Here is a 20,237-nt window from a genome sequence, read left to right as displayed (position 1 = left end):
GCGGAGCCCTGGGAGGATGGTGATTGTGTCGCCTCTCTCCACGGCTAACTCCTCTCCCCCGGCTGCGGGGTTCGGGGTCTGTGCGTTTTGTCAGCAGTTCTTCCTAGCTGTCCTGACCTACCGATTGTGCCCTGCACTATGCCCCTTTCTTTGCCTGTTTGGGACTACGGAATCCTTGACGTTGACGTCGTTAGCGCGGGTTAAGTCCACTTACGGATACGCTTTTCTGGACCACAGCAACGCTGTGGGTTGGCTGGCCCAGCAGGCCCTCTTGCAGAGCTGCTGATTTCACAGGTTTCGCTCCTGCAAAGTCTCTACTGACACACAGCCCTAGAGGAACACAGCTGGGTGTCGTTTTCAGGGACCCAGTGGTTTCCTTTCCACCCTGGATGGGTTCTTTCTCTCCCTGCCTGCCTGGCTGCTCTCTGCCACCTGCAGAGTTGGTTCCCTGTGGTTTCACTATGAGATGTGCTACGACGGTCCCACCCACTGATTGTACCGTGCACGGTGCCCCCTTTCCCGTATTTCATTTGGTGTACGACGACGGTATTTTTGAGTGTGACGTTGCTAACGCAGATTAAGTCCCTCTTCAGTTTGGGCTTGTTGGGGCCCAGCCAGGCTCGGGGCTTTGCCTTCCCTAGACCGGTTGCACCCTGTCGGATTTCTCCGATTTCCCTCCGGGAGTGTGTCTGTGAGCATAGAGACCCAGTGGTGTTTGTGGGGGATTATTTCAGGGACCACTTGGTTTCCTCCCCCCTGAAGCCCTAAATGATGTGCCCCTGCTGCAAGGAGAGTTCTCCCTACGTATTGCCAATAGTTCCTGCCACAGACTTCTCACTGGTAGGTGGTGTCTTGCACTGAGCTCCTTGCTGTGAATTTGTTCCGTGGACGGATTTTTGGACAGTGCCGTCAGTGCACATGCATCTGCGTGCCTAACGGTGTTTGGAGCCCTGCACCGTCGTTGGCCCAGCTGTAGTTTGCCCTGTGTGAGCGAGTGTGCTTTCTCCGGTTTCTTCTCCAGCAGTGTTCCTTGCGTAGAGCCCCTGTGGAGTTGGTTGTGCGGTGATTTTCGGCACAACCTGATTTCCAGCGCCCCCCCCCCACGCCCCCGCACCGCTACTTGCTGGCCCCCTGCTGCAGGGAGAGTTCTCTGTAGGATTTGCTAATAGTTGCTGCCACATACTTCTGAGCAGTGGGTTGTTCCGTGTACTTTGCCCCTTTTTTCGTATTTCATTCGGGTTACGGATTTTTTGACGGTGGCGTTGTTGGTGTGCTAGAACTCCGGCTTCAAATTCGCGTTTTCGCACCACTGCAACGCTGTTTTCTCTGCGGGGGCTGGCCCTGTGGCGGTGGGTGTGATTTCTCCGGGTTGCTCTCTAGCAACGTCTCTCTGGGAGCAGAAGGCTAGAGGGGGTGCCGGGGCGCTGATTTCAGGGAGACCCGTGGGGTCGTCTCCTCCCTGCGGGGTTCACTGGTCGGCCCCGCACCCCCACCCCGCCACAGGGTGGCTTCTCTCTTTGCTTTGCTCCTGGTTCTCCCTACCTTGTCCTGTGGTGGTGATTGCTCGTTGCTCCGTGCCCGTTGATTCGTATTTCTTTCGCGTTTACCGTTTCACTTGAGTTTGTGGGTTGCGGGTAATTCCGTTTTCAAGTACACGGACTTTTTTTTTGTTTGTTTTTGACGTCCGGTTTGCATCCGCGCAGCAGGGAGAAGAGCATAAATACCGAGGCTGCTGGTACGGCTGAAGGCTTTGGCTCGTGCATCAGCTCAGACGCTTGTGTCCTCCTGGTCCGAGGTCTCTGCGATGGAGCAGCACTTTCTCGACGTCGTGAATCCGGCCTGGGATGCCGCTGAGTGCGCGCCACATTCCCGGCGTCCGTGGTGGCCGATCTCCGAAGATTCCGCGCCGTGGCCGCTGCCTCTCTACCCGGTACTGGGAGAGGGGGCAGGTCCCGGTGGCGCTTACGACGGGCAACTGCTTTGCAGTCCTTGTTGGCGGCTGCCCTCGGTCTACGAGCGGTACAGACGCTCTACGGGTGACCAGAGCCCCTGGGAGGCAAGCCCCGCGCAGCCCAGGCCCAGCGTCTCGCTGGAGACGCTAGAGACGCTGGAGACCCCAGCAGCAGCCGCCAGAGAGCGTGAGCCCGCAGAGGAAAGCGCGTCCCAGCCGATTGCACCGGCCCTGTGGCCCAACGCCGGAGACGGACTGCAGATCGCCGAGAACGTAGAAGGCGCGCGCCCTGCAGAGCGCCGTCCCTCTCGGCGTCCCGCTGGATGGTGCCCGCACCCGGATTTCTCAGGCTGCCTGCGCCGGATCCGTCGCGCTGTCTGCACCCTGAGCCGCGCGGCTGCTGGCTGCTGCGCGGCCTTCTTGGACGTGAAAGAGCCCTGAGATCGCAGCGGGCAGGGAGCCTTTGGGGGTCGTCCGCGGCACAAGGGGCTCCGTTTCCAATAAAATGGCGTGGTATTCCTTCAGTGTCCCCTGGCAATTATCGTCTCTTTGTCCCGGCAGCTGTGGTTTGTGCCGTGTCCTCGCTCGCTCTGTACTCCGCACTTTTTGCTTTTCTTGTCTGGCTTTTACTGTCGCTGCTCCATACTGGCTCTAACTGACTGACAGTCACTGGTACTAACCGGCTCCGTTCATTACAGACTTTTACTTTTGGACGCGTTTAGCTACACAGAGGACGTTAGAGCGGGTCAGCTCCGTTGTCAACTACGAGCGTTTGGTTGATGGACAAGGCTCAGTGCCCTCGGCTCTCTGGCACCTCTCAGCCGATGCAAGGCAGCCGATTCCTGCGGTTTCTCTCCAGCAACGTCTCTGTCGGCACAGCTCTGGACGGCGGGCTGTGTGGCTACTTTAAGGAGACCGTTGGTAGCCTCGCCTCTCTACACCGCTCCCTGCTTTCTAGGATCTGCGGGGCTGGTTCTCTGTGCCGTGTGCCGAAGGATCGGGCCGCCTTGTGGGCCCCTGATGGTTGATCCCTGCTCTGTGCTCCTTTACGCCTATGAAATCGTGTCTACCGTTTCCTCGACGTTGACGTCGTTAGTGCCGATTCACTCCGTTATCAACGGCGGATCCCGGACCACGGCACCGCTGGTGGCTCTGCTCACGTTCGCCCTGTTGCGGAGTGCAGGATTTTTCCGGTTTCCTTACCGGAACGTCCCTGTCGGCGCAGAGCACTGAGGGGCGCGACAGCGCGCGGAGCCCTGGGAGGATGGTGATTGTGTCGCCTCTCTGCACGGCTAACTCCTCTCCCCCGGCTGCGGGGTTTGGGGTCTGTGCGTTTTGTCAGCAGTTCTTCCTAGCTGTCCTGACCTACCGATTGTGCCCTGCACTATGCCCCTTTCTTTGCCTGTTTGGGACTACGGAATCCTTGACGTTGACGTCGTTAGCGCGGGTTAAGTCCACTTACGGATACGCTTTTCTGGACCACAGCAACGCTGTGGGTTGGCTGGCCCAGCAGGCCCTCTTGCAGAGCTGCTGATTTCTCAGGTTTCGCTCCAGCAAAGTCTCTACTGACACACAGCCCTAGAGGAACACAGCTGGGTGTCGTTTTCAGGGACCCAGTGGTTTCCTTTCCACCCTGGATGGGTTCTTTCTCTCCCTGCCTGCCTGGCTGCTCTCTGCCACCTGCAGAGTTGGTTCCCTGTGGTTTCACTATGAGATGTGCTACGACGTTCCCACCCACTGATTGTACCGTGCACGGTGCCCCCTTTCCCGTATTTCATTTGGTGTACGACGACGGTATTTTTGAGTGTGACGTTGCTAACGCAGATTAAGTCCCTCTTCAGTTTGGGCTTTTTGGGGCCCAGCCAGGCTCGGGGCTTTGCCTTCCCTCGACCGGTTGCACCCTGTCGGATTTCTCCGATTTCCCTCCGGGAGTGTGTCTGTGAGCATAGAGACCCAGTGGTGTTTGTGGGGGATTATTTCAGGGACCACTTGGTTTCCTCCCCGCTGAAGCCCTAAATGATGTGCCCCTGCTGCAAGGAGAGTTCTCCCTACGTATTGCCAATAGTTCCTGCCACAGACTTCTCACCGGTAGGTGGTGTCTTGCACTGAGCTCCTTTCTGTGAATTTGTTCCGTGGACGGATTTTTGGACAGTGCCGTCAGTGCAGATGCATCTGCGTGCCTAACGGTGTTTGGAGCCCTGCACCGTCGTTGGCCCAGCTGTAGTTTGCCCTGTGTGAGCGAGTGTGCTATCTCCGGTTTCTTCTCCAGCAGTGTTCCTTGCGTAGAGCCCCTGTGGAGTTGGTTGTGCGGTGATTTTCGGCACAACTTGATTTCCAGCGCCCCCCCCCCACGCCCCCGCACCGCTACTTGCTGGCCCCCTGCTGCAGGGAGAGTTCTCTGTAGGATTTGCTAATAGTTGCTGCCACATACTTCTGAGCAGTGGGTTGTTCCGTGTACTTTGCCCCTTTTTTCGTATTTCATTCGGGTTACGGATTTTTTGACGGTGGCGTTGTTGGTGTGCTAGAACTCCGGCTTCAAATTCGCGTTTTCGCACCCCTGCAACGCTGTTTTCTCTGCGGGGGCTGGCCCTGTGGCGGTGGGTGTGATTTCTCCGGGTTGCTCTCTAGCAACGTCTCTCTGGGAGCAGAAGGCTAGAGGCGGTGCCGGGGCGCTGATTTCAGGGAGACCCGTGGGGTCGTCTCCTCCCTGCGGGGTTCACTGGTCGGCCCCGCACCCCCACCCCGCCACAGGGTGTCTTCTGTCTTTGCTTTGCTCCTGGTTCTCCCTACCTTGTCCTGTGGTGGTGATTGCTCGTTGCTCCGTGCCCGTTGATTCGTATTTCTTTCGCGTTTACCGTTTCACTTGAGTTTGTGGGTTGCGGGTAATTCCGTTTTCAAGTACACGGACTTTTTTTTTGTTTGTTTTTGACGTCCGGTTTGCATCCGCGCAGCAGGGAGAAGAGCATAAATACCGAGGCTGCTGGTACGGCTGAAGGCTTTGGCTCGTGCATCAGCTCAGACGCTTGTGTCCTCCTGGTCCGAGGTCTCTGCGATGGAGCAGCACTTTCTCGACGTCGTGAATCCGGCCTGGGATGCCGCTGAGTGCGCGCCACATTCCCGGCGTCCGTGGTGGCCGATCTCCGAAGATTCCGCGCCGCGGCCGCTGCCTCTCTACCCGGTACTGGGAGAGGGGGCAGGCCCCGGTGGCGCTTACGACGGGCAACTGCTTTGCAGTCCTTGTTGGCGGCTGCCCTCGGTCTACGAGCGGTACAGACGCTCTACGGGTGACCAGAGCCCCTGGGAGGCAAGCCCCGCGCAGCCCAGGCCCAGCGTCTCGCTGGAGACGCTAGAGACGCTGGAGACCCCAGCAGCAGCCGCCAGAGAGCCTGAGCCCGCAGAGGAAAGCGCGTCCCAGCCGATTGCACAGGCCCTGAGGCCCAACGCTGGAGACGGACTGCAGATCGCCGAGAACGTAGAAGGCGCGCGCCCTGCAGAGCGCCGTCCCTCTCGGCGTCCCGCCGGATGGTGCCCGCACCCGGATTTCTCAGGCTGCCTGCGCTGGATCCGTCGCGCTGTCTGCACCCTGAGCCGCGCGGCTGCTGGCTGCTGCGCGGCCTTCTTGGACGTGAAAGAGCCCTGAGATCGCAGCGGGCAGGGAGCCTTTGGGGGCCGTCCGCGGCACAATAAAATGGCGTGGTGTTCCTTCAGTGTCCCCTGGCAATTATCGTCTCTTTGTCCCGGCAGCCCTGGTCTTGCCGTGTCCTCGCTCGCTGCGTCCTCTACACTTCTTGCTTTTATTTTCTTTGCTTTTACTGTCGCTGCTCCATACTGGCTCTAATGACTGACAGTCACTGGTACTAACCGGCTGCGTTCATTACAGACTTTTACTTTTGGACGCGTTTACTTACACAGAGGACGTTAGAGCGGGTCAGCTCCGCTGTCAACTACGAGCGTTTGGTTGATGGACAAGGCTCAGTGCCCTCGGCTCTCTGGCACCTCTCGGCCGACGCAAGGCAGCCGATTTCTCCGGTTTCTCTCCAGCAACGTGTCTGGCGGCAGAGCTCTGGACTGCGGGCTGTGTGCCTACTTCAAGGAGACCGTTGCTTGCCTCGCCTCTCTACCCCGCTCCTTGCTTTCCGGGCTCTGCGGGGCTGGTTCTCTGTGCCGTGTGCCGAAGGATCGGGCCGCCTTGTGGGCCCCTGATGGTTGATCCCTGCTCTGTGCTCCTTTACGCCTATGAAATCGTGTCTACCGTTTTCTCGACGTTGACGTCGTGAGTGCCGATTCACTCCGTTGTCAACGGCGGATCCCGGACCACGGCACCGCTGGTGGCTCTGCTCACGTTCGCCCTGTTGCGGAGTGCAGGATTTTTTCCGGTTTCCTTACCGGAACGTCCCTGTCGGCGCAGAGCACTGAGGGGCGCGACAGCGCGCGGAGCCCTGGGAGGATGGTGATTGTGTCGCCTCTCTGCACGGCTAACTCCTCTCCCCCGGCTGCGGGGTTCGGGGTCTGTGCGTTTTGTCAGCAGTTCTTCCTAGCTGTCCTGACCTACCGATTGTGCCCTGCACTATGCCCCTTTCTTTGCCTGTTTGGGACTACGGAATCCTTGACGTTGACGTCGTTAGCGCGGGTTAAGTCCACTTACGGATACGCTTTTCTGGACCACAGCAACGCTGTGGGTTGGCTGGCCCAGCAGGCCCTCTTGCAGAGCTGCTGATTTCACAGGTTTCGCTCCTGCAAAGTCTCTACTGACACACAGCCCTAGAGGAACACAGCTGGGTGTCGTTTTCAGGGACCCAGTGGTTTCCTTTCCACCCTGGATGGGTTCTTTCTCTCCCTGCCTGCCTGGCTGCTCTCTGCCACCTGCAGAGTTGGTTCCCTGTGGTTTCACTATGAGATGTGCTACGACGGTCCCACCCACTGATTGTACCGTGCACGGTGCCCCCTTTCCCGTATTTCATTTGGTGTACGACGACGGTATTTTTGAGTGTGACGTTGCTAACGCAGATTAAGTCCCTCTTCAGTTTGGGCTTGTTGGGGCCCAGCCAGGCTCGGGGCTTTGCCTTCCCTAGACCGGTTGCACCCTGTCGGATTTCTCCGATTTCCCTCCGGGAGTGTGTCTGTGAGCATAGAGACCCAGTGGTGTTTGTGGGGGATTATTTCAGGGACCACTTGGTTTCCTCCCCCCTGAAGCCCTAAATGATGTGCCCCTGCTGCAAGGAGAGTTCTCCCTACGTATTGCCAATAGTTCCTGCCACAGACTTCTCACTGGTAGGTGGTGTCTTGCACTGAGCTCCTTGCTGTGAATTTGTTCCGTGGACGGATTTTTGGACAGTGCCGTCAGTGCACATGCATCTGCGTGCCTAACGGTGTTTGGAGCCCTGCACCGTCGTTGGCCCAGCTGTAGTTTGCCCTGTGTGAGCGAGTGTGCTTTCTCCGGTTTCTTCTCCAGCAGTGTTCCTTGCGTAGAGCCCCTGTGGAGTTGGTTGTGCGGTGATTTTCGGCACAACCTGATTTCCAGCGCCCCCCCCCCCCACGCCCCCGCACCGCTACTTGCTGGCCCCCTGCTGCAGGGAGAGTTCTCTGTAGGATTTGCTAATAGTTGCTGCCACATACTTCTGAGCAGTGGGTTGTTCCGTGTACTTTGCCCCTTTTTTCGTATTTCATTCGGGTTACGGATTTTTTGACGGTGGCGTTGTTGGTGTGCTAGAACTCCGGCTTCAAATTCGCGTTTTCGCACCCCTGCAACGCTGTTTTCTCTGCGGGGGCTGGCCCTGTGGCGGTGGGTGTGATTTCTCCGGGTTGCTCTCTAGCAACGTCTCTCTGGGAGCAGAAGGCTAGAGGGGGTGCCGGGGCGCTGATTTCAGGGAGACCCGTGGGGTCGTCTCCTCCCTGCGGGGTTCACTGGTCGGCCCCGCACCCCCACCCCGCCACAGGGTGGCTTCTCTCTTTGCTTTGCTCCTGGTTCTCCCTACCTTGTCCTGTGGTGGTGATTGCTCGTTGCTCCGTGCCCGTTGATTCGTATTTCTTTCGCGTTTACCGTTTCACTTGAGTTTGTGGGTTGCGGGTAATTCCGTTTTCAAGTACACGGACTTTTTTTTGTTTGTTTTTGACGTCCGGTTTGCATCCGCGCAGCAGGGAGAAGAGCATAAATACCGAGGCTGCTGGTACGGCTGAAGGCTTTGGCTCGTGCATCAGCTCAGACGCTTGTGTCCTCCTGGTCCGAGGTCTCTGCGATGGAGCAGCACTTTCTCGACGTCGTGAATCCGGCCTGGGATGCCGCTGAGTGCGCGCCACATTCCCGGCGTCCGTGGTGGCCGATCTCCGAAGATTCCGCGCCGCGGCCGCTGCCTCTCTACCCGGTACTGGGAGAGGGGGCAGGCCCCGGTGGCGCTTACGACGGGCAACTGCTTTGCAGTCCTTGTTGGCGGCTGCCCTCGGTCTACGAGCGGTACAGACGCTCTACGGGTGACCAGAGCCCCTGGGAGGCAAGCCCCGCGCAGCCCAGGCCCAGCGTCTCGCTGGAGACGCTAGAGACGCTGGAGACCCCAGCAGCAGCCGCCAGAGAGCCTGAGCCCGCAGAGGAAAGCGCGTCCCAGCCGATTGCACAGGCCCTGAGGCCCAACGCTGGAGACGGACTGCAGATCGCCGAGAACGTAGAAGGCGCGCGCCCTGCAGAGCGCCGTCCCTCTCGGCGTCCCGCCGGATGGTGCCCGCACCCGGATTTCTCAGGCTGCCTGCGCTGGATCCGTCGCGCTGTCTGCACCCTGAGCCGCGCGGCTGCTGGCTGCTGCGCGGCCTTCTTGGACGTGAAAGAGCCCTGAGATCGCAGCGGGCAGGGAGCCTTTGGGGGCCGTCCGCGGCACAATAAAATGGCGTGGTGTTCCTTCAGTGTCCCCTGGCAATTATCGTCTCTTTGTCCCGGCAGCCCTGGTCTTGCCGTGTCCTCGCTCGCTGCGTCCTCTACACTTCTTGCTTTTATTTTCTTTGCTTTTACTGTCGCTGCTCCATACTGGCTCTAATGACTGACAGTCACTGGTACTAACCGGCTGCGTTCATTACAGACTTTTACTTTTGGACGCGTTTACTTACACAGAGGACGTTAGAGCGGGTCAGCTCGCTGTCAACTACGAGCGTTTGGTTGATGGACAAGGCTCAGTGCCCTCGGCTCTCTGGCACCTCTCGGCCGACGCAAGGCAGCCGATTTCTCCGGTTTCTCTCCAGCAACGTGTCTGGCGGCAGAGCTCTGGACTGCGGGCTGTGTGCCTACTTCAAGGAGACCGTTGCTTGCCTCGCCTCTCTACCCCGCTCCTTGCTTTCCGGGCTCTGCGGGGCTGGTTCTCTGTGCCGTGTGCCGAAGGATCGGGCCGCCTTGTGGGCCCCTGATGGTTGATCCCTGCTCTGTGCTCCTTTACGCCTATGAAATCGTGTCTACCGTTTTCTCGACGTTGACGTCGTGAGTGCCGATTCACTCCGTTGTCAACGGCGGATCCCGGACCACGGCACCGCTGGTGGCTCTGCTCACGTTCGCCCTGTTGCGGAGTGCAGGATTTTTTCCGGTTTCCTTACCGGAACGTCCCTGTCGGCGCAGAGCACTGAGGGGCGCGACAGCGCGCGGAGCCCTGGGAGGATGGTGATTGTGTCGCCTCTCTGCACGGCTAACTCCTCTCCCCCGGCTGCGGGGTTCGGGGTCTGTGCGTTTTGTCAGCAGTTCTTCCTAGCTGTCCTGACCTACCGATTGTGCCCTGCACTATGCCCCTTTCTTTGCCTGTTTGGGACTACGGAATCCTTGACGTTGACCTCGTTAGCGCGGGTTAAGTCCACTTACGGATACGCTTTTCTGGACCACAGCAACGCTGTGGGTTGGCTGGCCCAGCAGGCCCTCTTGCAGAGCTGCTGATTTCACAGGTTTCGCTCCTGCAAAGTCTCTACTGACACACAGCCCTAGAGGAACACAGCTGGGTGTCGTTTTCAGGGACCCAGTGGTTTCCTTTCCACCCTGGATGGGTTCTTTCTCTCCCTGCCTGCCTGGCTGCTCTCTGCCACCTGCAGAGTTGGTTCCCTGTGGTTTCACTATGAGATGTGCTACGACGGTCCCACCCACTGATTGTACCGTGCACGGTGCCCCCTTTCCCGTATTTCATTTGGTGTACGACGACGGTATTTTTGAGTGTGACGTTGCTAACGCAGATTAAGTCCCTCTTCAGTTTGGGCTTGTTGGGGCCCAGCCAGGCTCGGGGCTTTGCCTTCCCTAGACCGGTTGCACCCTGTCGGATTTCTCCGATTTCCCTCCGGGAGTGTGTCTGTGAGCATAGAGACCCAGTGGTGTTTGTGGGGGATTATTTCAGGGACCACTTGGTTTCCTCCCCCCTGAAGCCCTAAATGATGTGCCCCTGCTGCAAGGAGAGTTCTCCCTACGTATTGCCAATAGTTCCTGCCACAGACTTCTCACTGGTAGGTGGTGTCTTGCACTGAGCTCCTTGCTGTGAATTTGTTCCGTGGACGGATTTTTGGACAGTGCCGTCAGTGCACATGCATCTGCGTGCCTAACGGTGTTTGGAGCCCTGCACCGTCGTTGGCCCAGCTGTAGTTTGCCCTGTGTGAGCGAGTGTGCTTTCTCCGGTTTCTTCTCCAGCAGTGTTCCTTGCGTAGAGCCCCTGTGGAGTTGGTTGTGCGGTGATTTTCGGCACAACCTGATTTCCAGCGCCCCCCCCCCCACGCCCCCGCACCGCTACTTGCTGGCCCCCTGCTGCAGGGAGAGTTCTCTGTAGGATTTGCTAATAGTTGCTGCCACATACTTCTGAGCAGTGGGTTGTTCCGTGTACTTTGCCCCTTTTTTCGTATTTCATTCGGGTTACGGATTTTTTGACGGTGGCGTTGTTGGTGTGCTAGAACTCCGGCTTCAAATTCGCGTTTTCGCACCCCTGCAACGCTGTTTTCTCTGCGGGGGCTGGCCCTGTGGCGGTGGGTGTGATTTCTCCGGGTTGCTCTCTAGCAACGTCTCTCTGGGAGCAGAAGGCTAGAGGGGGTGCCGGGGCGCTGATTTCAGGGAGACCCGTGGGGTCGTCTCCTCCCTGCGGGGTTCACTGGTCGGCCCCGCACCCCCACCCCGCCACAGGGTGGCTTCTCTCTTTGCTTTGCTCCTGGTTCTCCCTACCTTGTCCTGTGGTGGTGATTGCTCGTTGCTCCGTGCCCGTTGATTCGTATTTCTTTCGCGTTTACCGTTTCACTTGAGTTTGTGGGTTGCGGGTAATTCCGTTTTCAAGTACACGGACTTTTTTTTTGTTTGTTTTTGACGTCCGGTTTGCATCCGCGCAGCAGGGAGAAGAGCATAAATACCGAGGCTGCTGGTACGGCTGAAGGCTTTGGCTCGTGCATCAGCTCAGACGCTTGTGTCCTCCTGGTCCGAGGTCTCTGCGATGGAGCAGCACTTTCTCGACGTCGTGAATCCGGCCTGGGATGCCGCTGAGTGCGCGCCACATTCCCGGCGTCCGTGGTGGCCGATCTCCGAAGATTCCGCGCCGCGGCCGCTGCCTCTCTACCCGGTACTGGGAGAGGGGGCAGGCCCCGGTGGCGCTTACGACGGGCAACTGCTTTGCAGTCCTTGTTGGCGGCTGCCCTCGGTCTACGAGCGGTACAGACGCTCTACGGGTGACCAGAGCCCCTGGGAGGCAAGCCCCGCGCAGCCCAGGCCCAGCGTCTCGCTGGAGACGCTAGAGACGCTGGAGACCCCAGCAGCAGCCGCCAGAGAGCCTGAGCCCGCAGAGGAAAGCGCGTCCCAGCCGATTGCACAGGCCCTGAGGCCCAACGCTGGAGACGGACTGCAGATCGCCGAGAACGTAGAAGGCGCGCGCCCTGCAGAGCGCCGTCCCTCTCGGCGTCCCGCCGGATGGTGCCCGCACCCGGATTTCTCAGGCTGCCTGCGCTGGATCCGTCGCGCTGTCTGCACCCTGAGCCGCGCGGCTGCTGGCTGCTGCGCGGCCTTCTTGGACGTGAAAGAGCCCTGAGATCGCAGCGGGCAGGGAGCCTTTGGGGGCCGTCCGCGGCACAATAAAATGGCGTGGTGTTCCTTCAGTGTCCCCTGGCAATTATCGTCTCTTTGTCCCGGCAGCCCTGGTCTTGCCGTGTCCTCGCTCGCTGCGTCCTCTACACTTCTTGCTTTTATTTTCTTTGCTTTTACTGTCGCTGCTCCATACTGGCTCTAATGACTGACAGTCACTGGTACTAACCGGCTGCGTTCATTACAGACTTTTACTTTTGGACGCGTTTACTTACACAGAGGACGTTAGAGCGGGTCAGCTCCGCTGTCAACTACGAGCGTTTGGTTGATGGACAAGGCTCAGTGCCCTCGGCTCTCTGGCACCTCTCGGCCGACGCAAGGCAGCCGATTTCTCCGGTTTCTCTCCAGCAACGTCTCTGGCGGCAGAGCTCTGGACTGCGGGCTGTGTGCCTACTTCAAGGAGACCGTTGCTTGCCTCGCCTCTCTACCCCGCTCCTTGCTTTCCGGGCTCTGCGGGGCTGGTTCTCTGTGCCGTGTGCCGAAGGATCGGGCCGCCTTGTGGGCCCCTGATGGTTGATCCCTGCTCTGTGCTCCTTTACGCCTATGAAATCGTGTCTACCGTTTTCTCGACGTTGACGTCGTGAGTGCCGATTCACTCCGTTGTCAACGGCGGATCCCGGACCACGGCACCGCTGTTGGCTCTGCTCACGTTCGCCCTGTTGCGGAGTGCAGGATTTTTTCCGGTTTCCTTACCGGAACGTCCCTGTCGGCGCAGAGCACTGAGGGGCGCGACAGCGCGCGGAGCCCTGGGAGGATGGTGATTGTGTCGCCTCTCTGCACGGCTAACTCCTCTCCCCCGGCTGCGGGGTTCGGGGTCTGTGCGTTTTGTCAGCAGTTCTTCCTAGCTGTCCTGACCTACCGATTGTGCCCTGCACTATGCCCCTTTCTTTGCCTGTTTGGGACTACGGAATCCTTGACGTTGACGTCGTTAGCGCGGGTTAAGTCCACTTACGGATACGCTTTTCTGGACCACAGCAACGCTGTGGGTTGGCTGGCCCAGCAGGCCCTCTTGCAGAGCTGCTGATTTCACAGGTTTCGCTCCTGCAAAGTCTCTACTGACACACAGCCCTAGAGGAACACAGCTGGGTGTCGTTTTCAGGGACCCAGTGGTTTCCTTTCCACCCTGGATGGGTTCTTTCTCTCCCTGCCTGCCTGGCTGCTCTCTGCCACCTGCAGAGTTGGTTCCCTGTGGTTTCACTATGAGATGTGCTACGACGGTCCCACCCACTGATTGTACCGTGCACGGTGCCCCCTTTCCCGTATTTCATTTGGTGTACGACGACGGTATTTTTGAGTGTGACGTTGCTAACGCAGATTAAGTCCCTCTTCAGTTTGGGCTTGTTGGGGCCCAGCCAGGCTCGGGGCTTTGCCTTCCCTAGACCGGTTGCACCCTGTCGGATTTCTCCGATTTCCCTCCGGGAGTGTGTCTGTGAGCATAGAGACCCAGTGGTGTTTGTGGGGGATTATTTCAGGGACCACTTGGTTTCCTCCCCCCTGAAGCCCTAAATGATGTGCCCCTGCTGCAAGGAGAGTTCTCCCTACGTATTGCCAATAGTTCCTGCCACAGACTTCTCACTGGTAGGTGGTGTCTTGCACTGAGCTCCTTGCTGTGAATTTGTTCCGTGGACGGATTTTTGGACAGTGCCGTCAGTGCACATGCATCTGCGTGCCTAACGGTGTTTGGAGCCCTGCACCGTCGTTGGCCCAGCTGTAGTTTGCCCTGTGTGAGCGAGTGTGCTTTCTCCGGTTTCTTCTCCAGCAGTGTTCCTTGCGTAGAGCCCCTGTGGAGTTGGTTGTGCGGTGATTTTCGGCACAACCTGATTTCCAGCGCCCCCCCCCCCACGCCCCCGCACCGCTACTTGCTGGCCCCCTGCTGCAGGGAGAGTTCTCTGTAGGATTTGCTAATAGTTGCTGCCACATACTTCTGAGCAGTGGGTTGTTCCGTGTACTTTGCCCCTTTTTTCGTATTTCATTCGGGTTACGGATTTTTTGACGGTGGCGTTGTTGGTGTGCTAGAACTCCGGCTTCAAATTCGCGTTTTCGCACCCCTGCAACGCTGTTTTCTCTGCGGGGGCTGGCCCTGTGGCGGTGGGTGTGATTTCTCCGGGTTGCTCTCTAGCAACGTCTCTCTGGGAGCAGAAGGCTAGAGGGGGTGCCGGGGCGCTGATTTCAGGGAGACCCGTGGGGTCGTCTCCTCCCTGCGGGGTTCACTGGTCGGCCCCGCACCCCCACCCCGCCACAGGGTGGCTTCTCTCTTTGCTTTGCTCCTGGTTCTCCCTACCTTGTCCTGTGGTGGTGATTGCTCGTTGCTCCGTGCCCGTTGATTCGTATTTCTTTCGCGTTTACCGTTTCACTTGAGTTTGTGGGTTGCGGGTAATTCCGTTTTCAAGTACACGGACTTTTTTTTTGTTTGTTTTTGACGTCCGGTTTGCATCCGCGCAGCAGGGAGAAGAGCATAAATACCGAGGCTGCTGGTACGGCTGAAGGCTTTGGCTCGTGCATCAGCTCAGACGCTTGTGTCCTCCTGGTCCGAGGTCTCTGCGATGGAGCAGCACTTTCTCGACGTCGTGAATCCGGCCTGGGATGCCGCTGAGTGCGCGCCACATTCCCGGCGTCCGTGGTGGCCGATCTCCGAAGATTCCGCGCCGTGGCCGCTGCCTCTCTACCCGGTACTGGGAGAGGGGGCAGGCCCCGGTGGCGCTTACGACGGGCAACTGCTTTGCAGTCCTTGTTGGCGGCTGCCCTCGGTCTACGAGCGGTACAGACGCTCTACGGGTGACCAGAGCCCCTGGGAGGCAAGCCCCGCGCAGCCCAGGCCCAGCGTCTCGCTGGAGACGCTAGAGACGCTGGAGACCCCAGCAGCAGCCGCCAGAGAGCGTGAGCCCGCAGAGGAAAGCGCGTCCCAGCCGATTGCACCGGCCCTGTGGCCCAACGCCGGAGACGGACTGCAGATCGCCGAGAACGTAGAAGGCGCGCGCCCTGCAGAGCGCCGTCCCTCTCGGCGTCCCGCTGGATGGTGCCCGCACCCGGATTTCTCAGGCTGCCTGCGCCGGATCCGTCGCGCTGTCTGCACCCTGAGCCGCGCGGCTGCTGGCTGCTGCGCGGCCTTCTTGGACGTGAAAGAGCCCTGAGATCGCAGCGGGCAGGGAGCCTTTGGGGGTCGTCCGCGGCACAAGGGGCTCCGTTTCCAATAAAATGGCGTGGTATTCCTTCAGTGTCCCCTGGCAATTATCGTCTCTTTGTCCCGGCAGCTGTGGTTTGTGCCGTGTCCTCGCTCGCTCTGTACTCCGCACTTTTTGCTTTTCTTGTCTGGCTTTTACTGTCGCTGCTCCATACTGGCTCTAACTGACTGACAGTCACTGGTACTAACCGGCTCCGTTCATTACAGACTTTTACTTTTGGACGCGTTTAGCTACACAGAGGACGTTAGAGCGGGTCAGCTCCGTTGTCAACTACGAGCGTTTGGTTGATGGACAAGGCTCAGTGCCCTCGGCTCTCTGGCACCTCTCAGCCGATGCAAGGCAGCCGATTCCTGCGGTTTCTCTCCAGCAACGTCTCTGTCGGCACAGCTCTGGACGGCGGGCTGTGTGGCTACTTTAAGGAGACCGTTGGTAGCCTCGCCTCTCTACACCGCTCCCTGCTTTCTAGGATCTGCGGGGCTGGTTCTCTGTGCCGTGTGCCGAAGGATCGGGCCGCCTTGTGGGCCCCTGATGGTTGATCCCTGCTCTGTGCTCCTTTACGCCTATGAAATCGTGTCTACCGTTTCCTCGACGTTGACGTCGTTAGTGCCGATTCACTCCGTTATCAACGGCGGATCCCGGACCACGGCACCGCTGGTGGCTCTGCTCACGTTCGCCCTGTTGCGGAGTGCAGGATTTTTCCGGTTTCCTTACCGGAACGTCCCTGTCGGCGCAGAGCACTAGAGGGGCGCGTCAGCGCGCGGAGCCCTGGGAGGATGGTGATTGTGTCGCCTCTCTGCACGGCTAACTCCTCTCCCCCGGCTGCGGGGTTTGGGGTCTGTGCGTTTTGTCAGCAGTTCTTCCTAGCTGTCCTGACCTACCGATTGTGCCCTGCACTATGCCCCTTTCTTTGCCTGTTTGGGACTACGGAATCCTTGACGTTGACGTCGTTAGCGCGGGTTAAGTCCACTTACGGATACGCTTTTCTGGACCACAGCAACGCTGTGGGTTGGCTGGCCCAGCAGGCCCTCTTGCAGAGCTGCTGATTTCTCAGGTTTCGCTCCAGCAAAGTCTCTACTGACACACAGCCCTAGAGGAACACAGCTGGGTGTCGTTTTCAGGGACCCAGTGGTTTCCTTTCCACCCTGGATGGGTTCTTTCTCTCCCTGCCTGCCTGGCTGCTCTCTGCCACCTGCAGAGTTGGTTCCCTGTGGTTTCACTATGAGATGTGCTACGACGTTCCCACCCACTGATTGTACCGTGCACGGTGCCCCCTTTCCCGTATTTCATTTGGTGTACGACGACGGTATTTTTGAGTGTGACGTTGCTAACGCAGATTAAGTCCCTCTTCAGTTTGGGCTTTTTGGGGCCCAGCCAGGCTCGGGGCTTTGCCTTCCCTCGACCGGTTGCACCCTGTCGGATTTCTCCGATTTCCCTCCGGGAGTGTGTCTGTGAGCATAGAGACCCAGTGGTGTTTGTGGGGGATTATTTCAGGGACCACTTGGTTTCCTCCCCCCTGAAGCCCTAAATGATGTGCCCCTGCTGCAAGGAGAGTTCTCCCTACGTATTGCCAATAGTTCCTGCCACAGACTTCTCACTGGTAGGTGGTGTCTTGCACTGAGCTCCTTGCTGTGAATTTGTTCCGTGGACGGATTTTTGGACAGTGCCGTCAGTGCACATGCATCTGCGTGCCTAACGGTGTTTGGAGCCCTGCACCGTCGTTGGCCCAGCTGTAGTTTGCCCTGTGTGAGCGAGTGTGCTTTCTCCGGTTTCTTCTCCAGCAGTGTTCCTTGCGTAGAGCCCCTGTGGAGTTGGTTGTGCGGTGATTTTCGGCACAACCTGATTTCCAGCGCCCCCCCCCCCCACGCCCCCGCACCGCTACTTGCTGGCCCCCTGCTGCAGGGAGAGTTCTCTGTAGGATTTGCTAATAGTTGCTGCCACATACTTCTGAGCAGTGGGTTGTTCCGTGTACTTTGCCCCTTTTTTCGTATTTCATTCGGGTTACGGATTTTTTGACGGTGGCGTTGTTGGTGTGCTAGAACTCCGGCTTCAAATTCGCGTTTTCGCACCCCTGCAACGCTGTTTTCTCTGCGGGGGCTGGCCCTGTGGCGGTGGGTGTGATTTCTCCGGGTTGCTCTCTAGCAACGTCTCTCTGGGAGCAGAAGGCTAGAGGGGGTGCCGGGGCGCTGATTTCAGGGAGACCCGTGGGGTCGTCTCCTCCCTGCGGGGTTCACTGGTCGGCCCCGCACCCCCACCCCGCCACAGGGTGGCTTCTCTCTTTGCTTTGCTCCTGGTTCTCCCTACCTTGTCCTGTGGTGGTGATTGCTCGTTGCTCCGTGCCCGTTGATTCGTATTTCTTTCGCGTTTACCGTTTCACTTGAGTTTGTGGGTTGCGGGTAATTCCGTTTTCAAGTACACGGACTTTTTTTTTGTTTGTTTTTGACGTCCGGTTTGCATCCGCGCAGCAGGGAGAAGAGCATAAATACCGAGGCTGCTGGTACGGCTGAAGGCTTTGGCTCGTGCATCAGCTCAGACGCTTGTGTCCTCCTGGTCCGAGGTCTCTGCGATGGAGCAGCACTTTCTCGACGTCGTGAATCCGGCCTGGGATGCCGCTGAGTGCGCGCCACATTCCCGGCGTCCGTGGTGGCCGATCTCCGAAGATTCCGCGCCGCGGCCGCTGCCTCTCTACCCGGTACTGGGAGAGGGGGCAGGCCCCGGTGGCGCTTACGACGGGCAACTGCTTTGCAGTCCTTGTTGGCGGCTGCCCTCGGTCTACGAGCGGTACAGACGCTCTACGGGTGACCAGAGCCCCTGGGAGGCAAGCCCCGCGCAGCCCAGGCCCAGCGTCTCGCTGGAGACGCTAGAGACGCTGGAGACCCCAGCAGCAGCCGCCAGAGAGCCTGAGCCCGCAGAGGAAAGCGCGTCCCAGCCGATTGCACAGGCCCTGAGGCCCAACGCTGGAGACGGACTGCAGATCGCCGAGAACGTAGAAGGCGCGCGCCCTGCAGAGCGCCGTCCCTCTCGGCGTCCCGCCGGATGGTGCCCGCACCCGGATTTCTCAGGCTGCCTGCGCTGGATCCGTCGCGCTGTCTGCACCCTGAGCCGCGCGGCTGCTGGCTGCTGCGCGGCCTTCTTGGACGTGAAAGAGCCCTGAGATCGCAGCGGGCAGGGAGCCTTTGGGGGCCGTCCGCGGCACAATAAAATGGCGTGGTGTTCCTTCAGTGTCCCCTGGCAATTATCGTCTCTTTGTCCCGGCAGCCCTGGTCTTGCCGTGTCCTCGCTCGCTGCGTCCTCTACACTTCTTGCTTTTATTTTCTTTGCTTTTACTGTCGCTGCTCCATACTGGCTCTAATGACTGACAGTCACTGGTACTAACCGGCTGCGTTCATTACAGACTTTTACTTTTGGACGCGTTTACTTACACAGAGGACGTTAGAGCGGGTCAGCTCCGCTGTCAACTACGAGCGTTTGGTTGATGGACAAGGCTCAGTGCCCTCGGCTCTCTGGCACCTCTCGGCCGACGCAAGGCAGCCGATTTCTCCGGTTTCTCTCCAGCAACGTGTCTGGCGGCAGAGCTCTGGACTGCGGGCTGTGTGCCTACTTCAAGGAGACCGTTGCTTGCCTCGCCTCTCTACCCCGCTCCTTGCTTTCCGGGCTCTGCGGGGCTGGTTCTCTGTGCCGTGTGCCGAAGGATCGGGCCGCCTTGTGGGCCCCTGATGGTTGATCCCTGCTCTGTGCTCCTTTACGCCTATGAAATCGTGTCTACCGTTTTCTCGACGTTGACGTCGTGAGTGCCGATTCACTCCGTTGTCAACGGCGGATCCCGGACCACGGCACCGCTGGTGGCTCTGCTCACGTTCGCCCTGTTGCGGAGTGCAGGATTTTTTCCGGTTTCCTTACCGGAACGTCCCTGTCGGCGCAGAGCACTGAGGGGCGCGACAGCGCGCGGAGCCCTGGGAGGATGGTGATTGTGTCGCCTCTCTGCACGGCTAACTCCTCTCCCCCGGCTGCGGGGTTCGGGGTCTGTGCGTTTTGTCAGCAGTTCTTCCTAGCTGTCCTGACCTACCGATTGTGCCCTGCACTATGCCCCTTTCTTTGCCTGTTTGGGACTACGGAATCCTTGACGTTGACCTCGTTAGCGCGGGTTAAGTCCACTTACGGATACGCTTTTCTGGACCACAGCAACGCTGTGGGTTGGCTGGCCCAGCAGGCCCTCTTGCAGAGCTGCTGATTTCACAGGTTTCGCTCCTGCAAAGTCTCTACTGACACACAGCCCTAGAGGAACACAGCTGGGTGTCGTTTTCAGGGACCCAGTGGTTTCCTTTCCACCCTGGATGGGTTCTTTCTCTCCCTGCCTGCCTGGCTGCTCTCTGCCACCTGCAGAGTTGGTTCCCTGTGGTTTCACTATGAGATGTGCTACGACGGTCCCACCCACTGATTGTACCGTGCACGGTGCCCCCTTTCCCGTATTTCATTTGGTGTACGACGACGGTATTTTTGAGTGTGACGTTGCTAACGCAGATTAAGTCCCTCTTCAGTTTGGGCTTGTTGGGGCCCAGCCAGGCTCGGGGCTTTGCCTTCCCTAGACCGGTTGCACCCTGTCGGATTTCTCCGATTTCCCTCCGGGAGTGTGTCTGTGAGCATAGAGACCCAGTGGTGTTTGTGGGGGATTATTTCAGGGACCACTTGGTTTCCTCCCCCCTGAAGCCCTAAATGATGTGCCCCTGCTGCAAGGAGAGTTCTCCCTACGTATTGCCAATAGTTCCTGCCACAGACTTCTCACTGGTAGGTGGTGTCTTGCACTGAGCTCCTTGCTGTGAATTTGTTCCGTGGACGGATTTTTGGACAGTGCCGTCAGTGCACATGCATCTGCGTGCCTAACGGTGTTTGGAGCCCTGCACCGTCGTTGGCCCAGCTGTAGTTTGCCCTGTGTGAGCGAGTGTGCTTTCTCCGGTTTCTTCTCCAGCAGTGTTCCTTGCGTAGAGCCCCTGTGGAGTTGGTTGTGCGGTGATTTTCGGCACAACCTGATTTCCAGCGCCCCCCCCCC

At 58.8% G+C, this 20,237-nt stretch overlaps 6 protein-coding genes across 6 annotated transcripts; all 6 read left to right on the top strand.

The window, feature by feature from the left end:
• The first annotated feature begins 1,804 nt into the window (after positions 1 to 1,804).
• LOC139440719 (annexin-2 receptor-like) lies at positions 1,805 to 2,392 on the top strand. The gene has a single exon (XM_071220712.1). It carries the CDS (start codon positions 1,805 to 1,807, stop codon positions 2,390 to 2,392), a length of 588 nt encoding a protein of 195 aa, XP_071076813.1.
• Positions 2,393 to 5,003: 2,611 nt separating this feature from the next.
• On the top strand, positions 5,004 to 5,591 carry LOC128780224 (annexin-2 receptor-like). The gene has a single exon (XM_071220711.1). It carries the CDS (start codon positions 5,004 to 5,006, stop codon positions 5,589 to 5,591), a length of 588 nt encoding a protein of 195 aa, XP_071076812.1.
• Positions 5,592 to 8,187: 2,596 nt separating this feature from the next.
• On the top strand, positions 8,188 to 8,775 carry LOC128780222 (annexin-2 receptor-like). The gene has a single exon (XM_071220710.1). It carries the CDS (start codon positions 8,188 to 8,190, stop codon positions 8,773 to 8,775), a length of 588 nt encoding a protein of 195 aa, XP_071076811.1.
• Positions 8,776 to 11,370: 2,595 nt separating this feature from the next.
• LOC128780221 (annexin-2 receptor-like) lies at positions 11,371 to 11,958 on the top strand. Its single transcript, XM_071220709.1, has one exon. It carries the CDS (start codon positions 11,371 to 11,373, stop codon positions 11,956 to 11,958), a length of 588 nt encoding a protein of 195 aa, XP_071076810.1.
• A 2,596-nt stretch (positions 11,959 to 14,554) lies between these two features.
• Positions 14,555 to 15,142, top strand: LOC139440718 (annexin-2 receptor-like). Its single transcript, XM_071220707.1, has one exon. It carries the CDS (start codon positions 14,555 to 14,557, stop codon positions 15,140 to 15,142), a length of 588 nt encoding a protein of 195 aa, XP_071076808.1.
• Positions 15,143 to 17,756: 2,614 nt separating this feature from the next.
• On the top strand, positions 17,757 to 18,344 carry LOC128780220 (annexin-2 receptor-like). The gene has a single exon (XM_071220706.1). The coding sequence runs from the start codon at positions 17,757 to 17,759 to the stop codon at positions 18,342 to 18,344; it is 588 nt and encodes a 195-aa protein (XP_071076807.1).
• Positions 18,345 to 20,237: the final 1,893 nt, after the last annotated feature.

The sequence above is a fragment of the Desmodus rotundus genome, chromosome 1, assembly GCF_022682495.2.
Source record: "Desmodus rotundus isolate HL8 chromosome 1, HLdesRot8A.1, whole genome shotgun sequence".
Classification (NCBI taxonomy): domain Eukaryota; kingdom Metazoa; phylum Chordata; class Mammalia; order Chiroptera; family Phyllostomidae; genus Desmodus; species Desmodus rotundus.
Note: the sequence above shows the minus strand (reverse complement) of the source record. Positions and strands in the feature narration are given on the sequence as shown.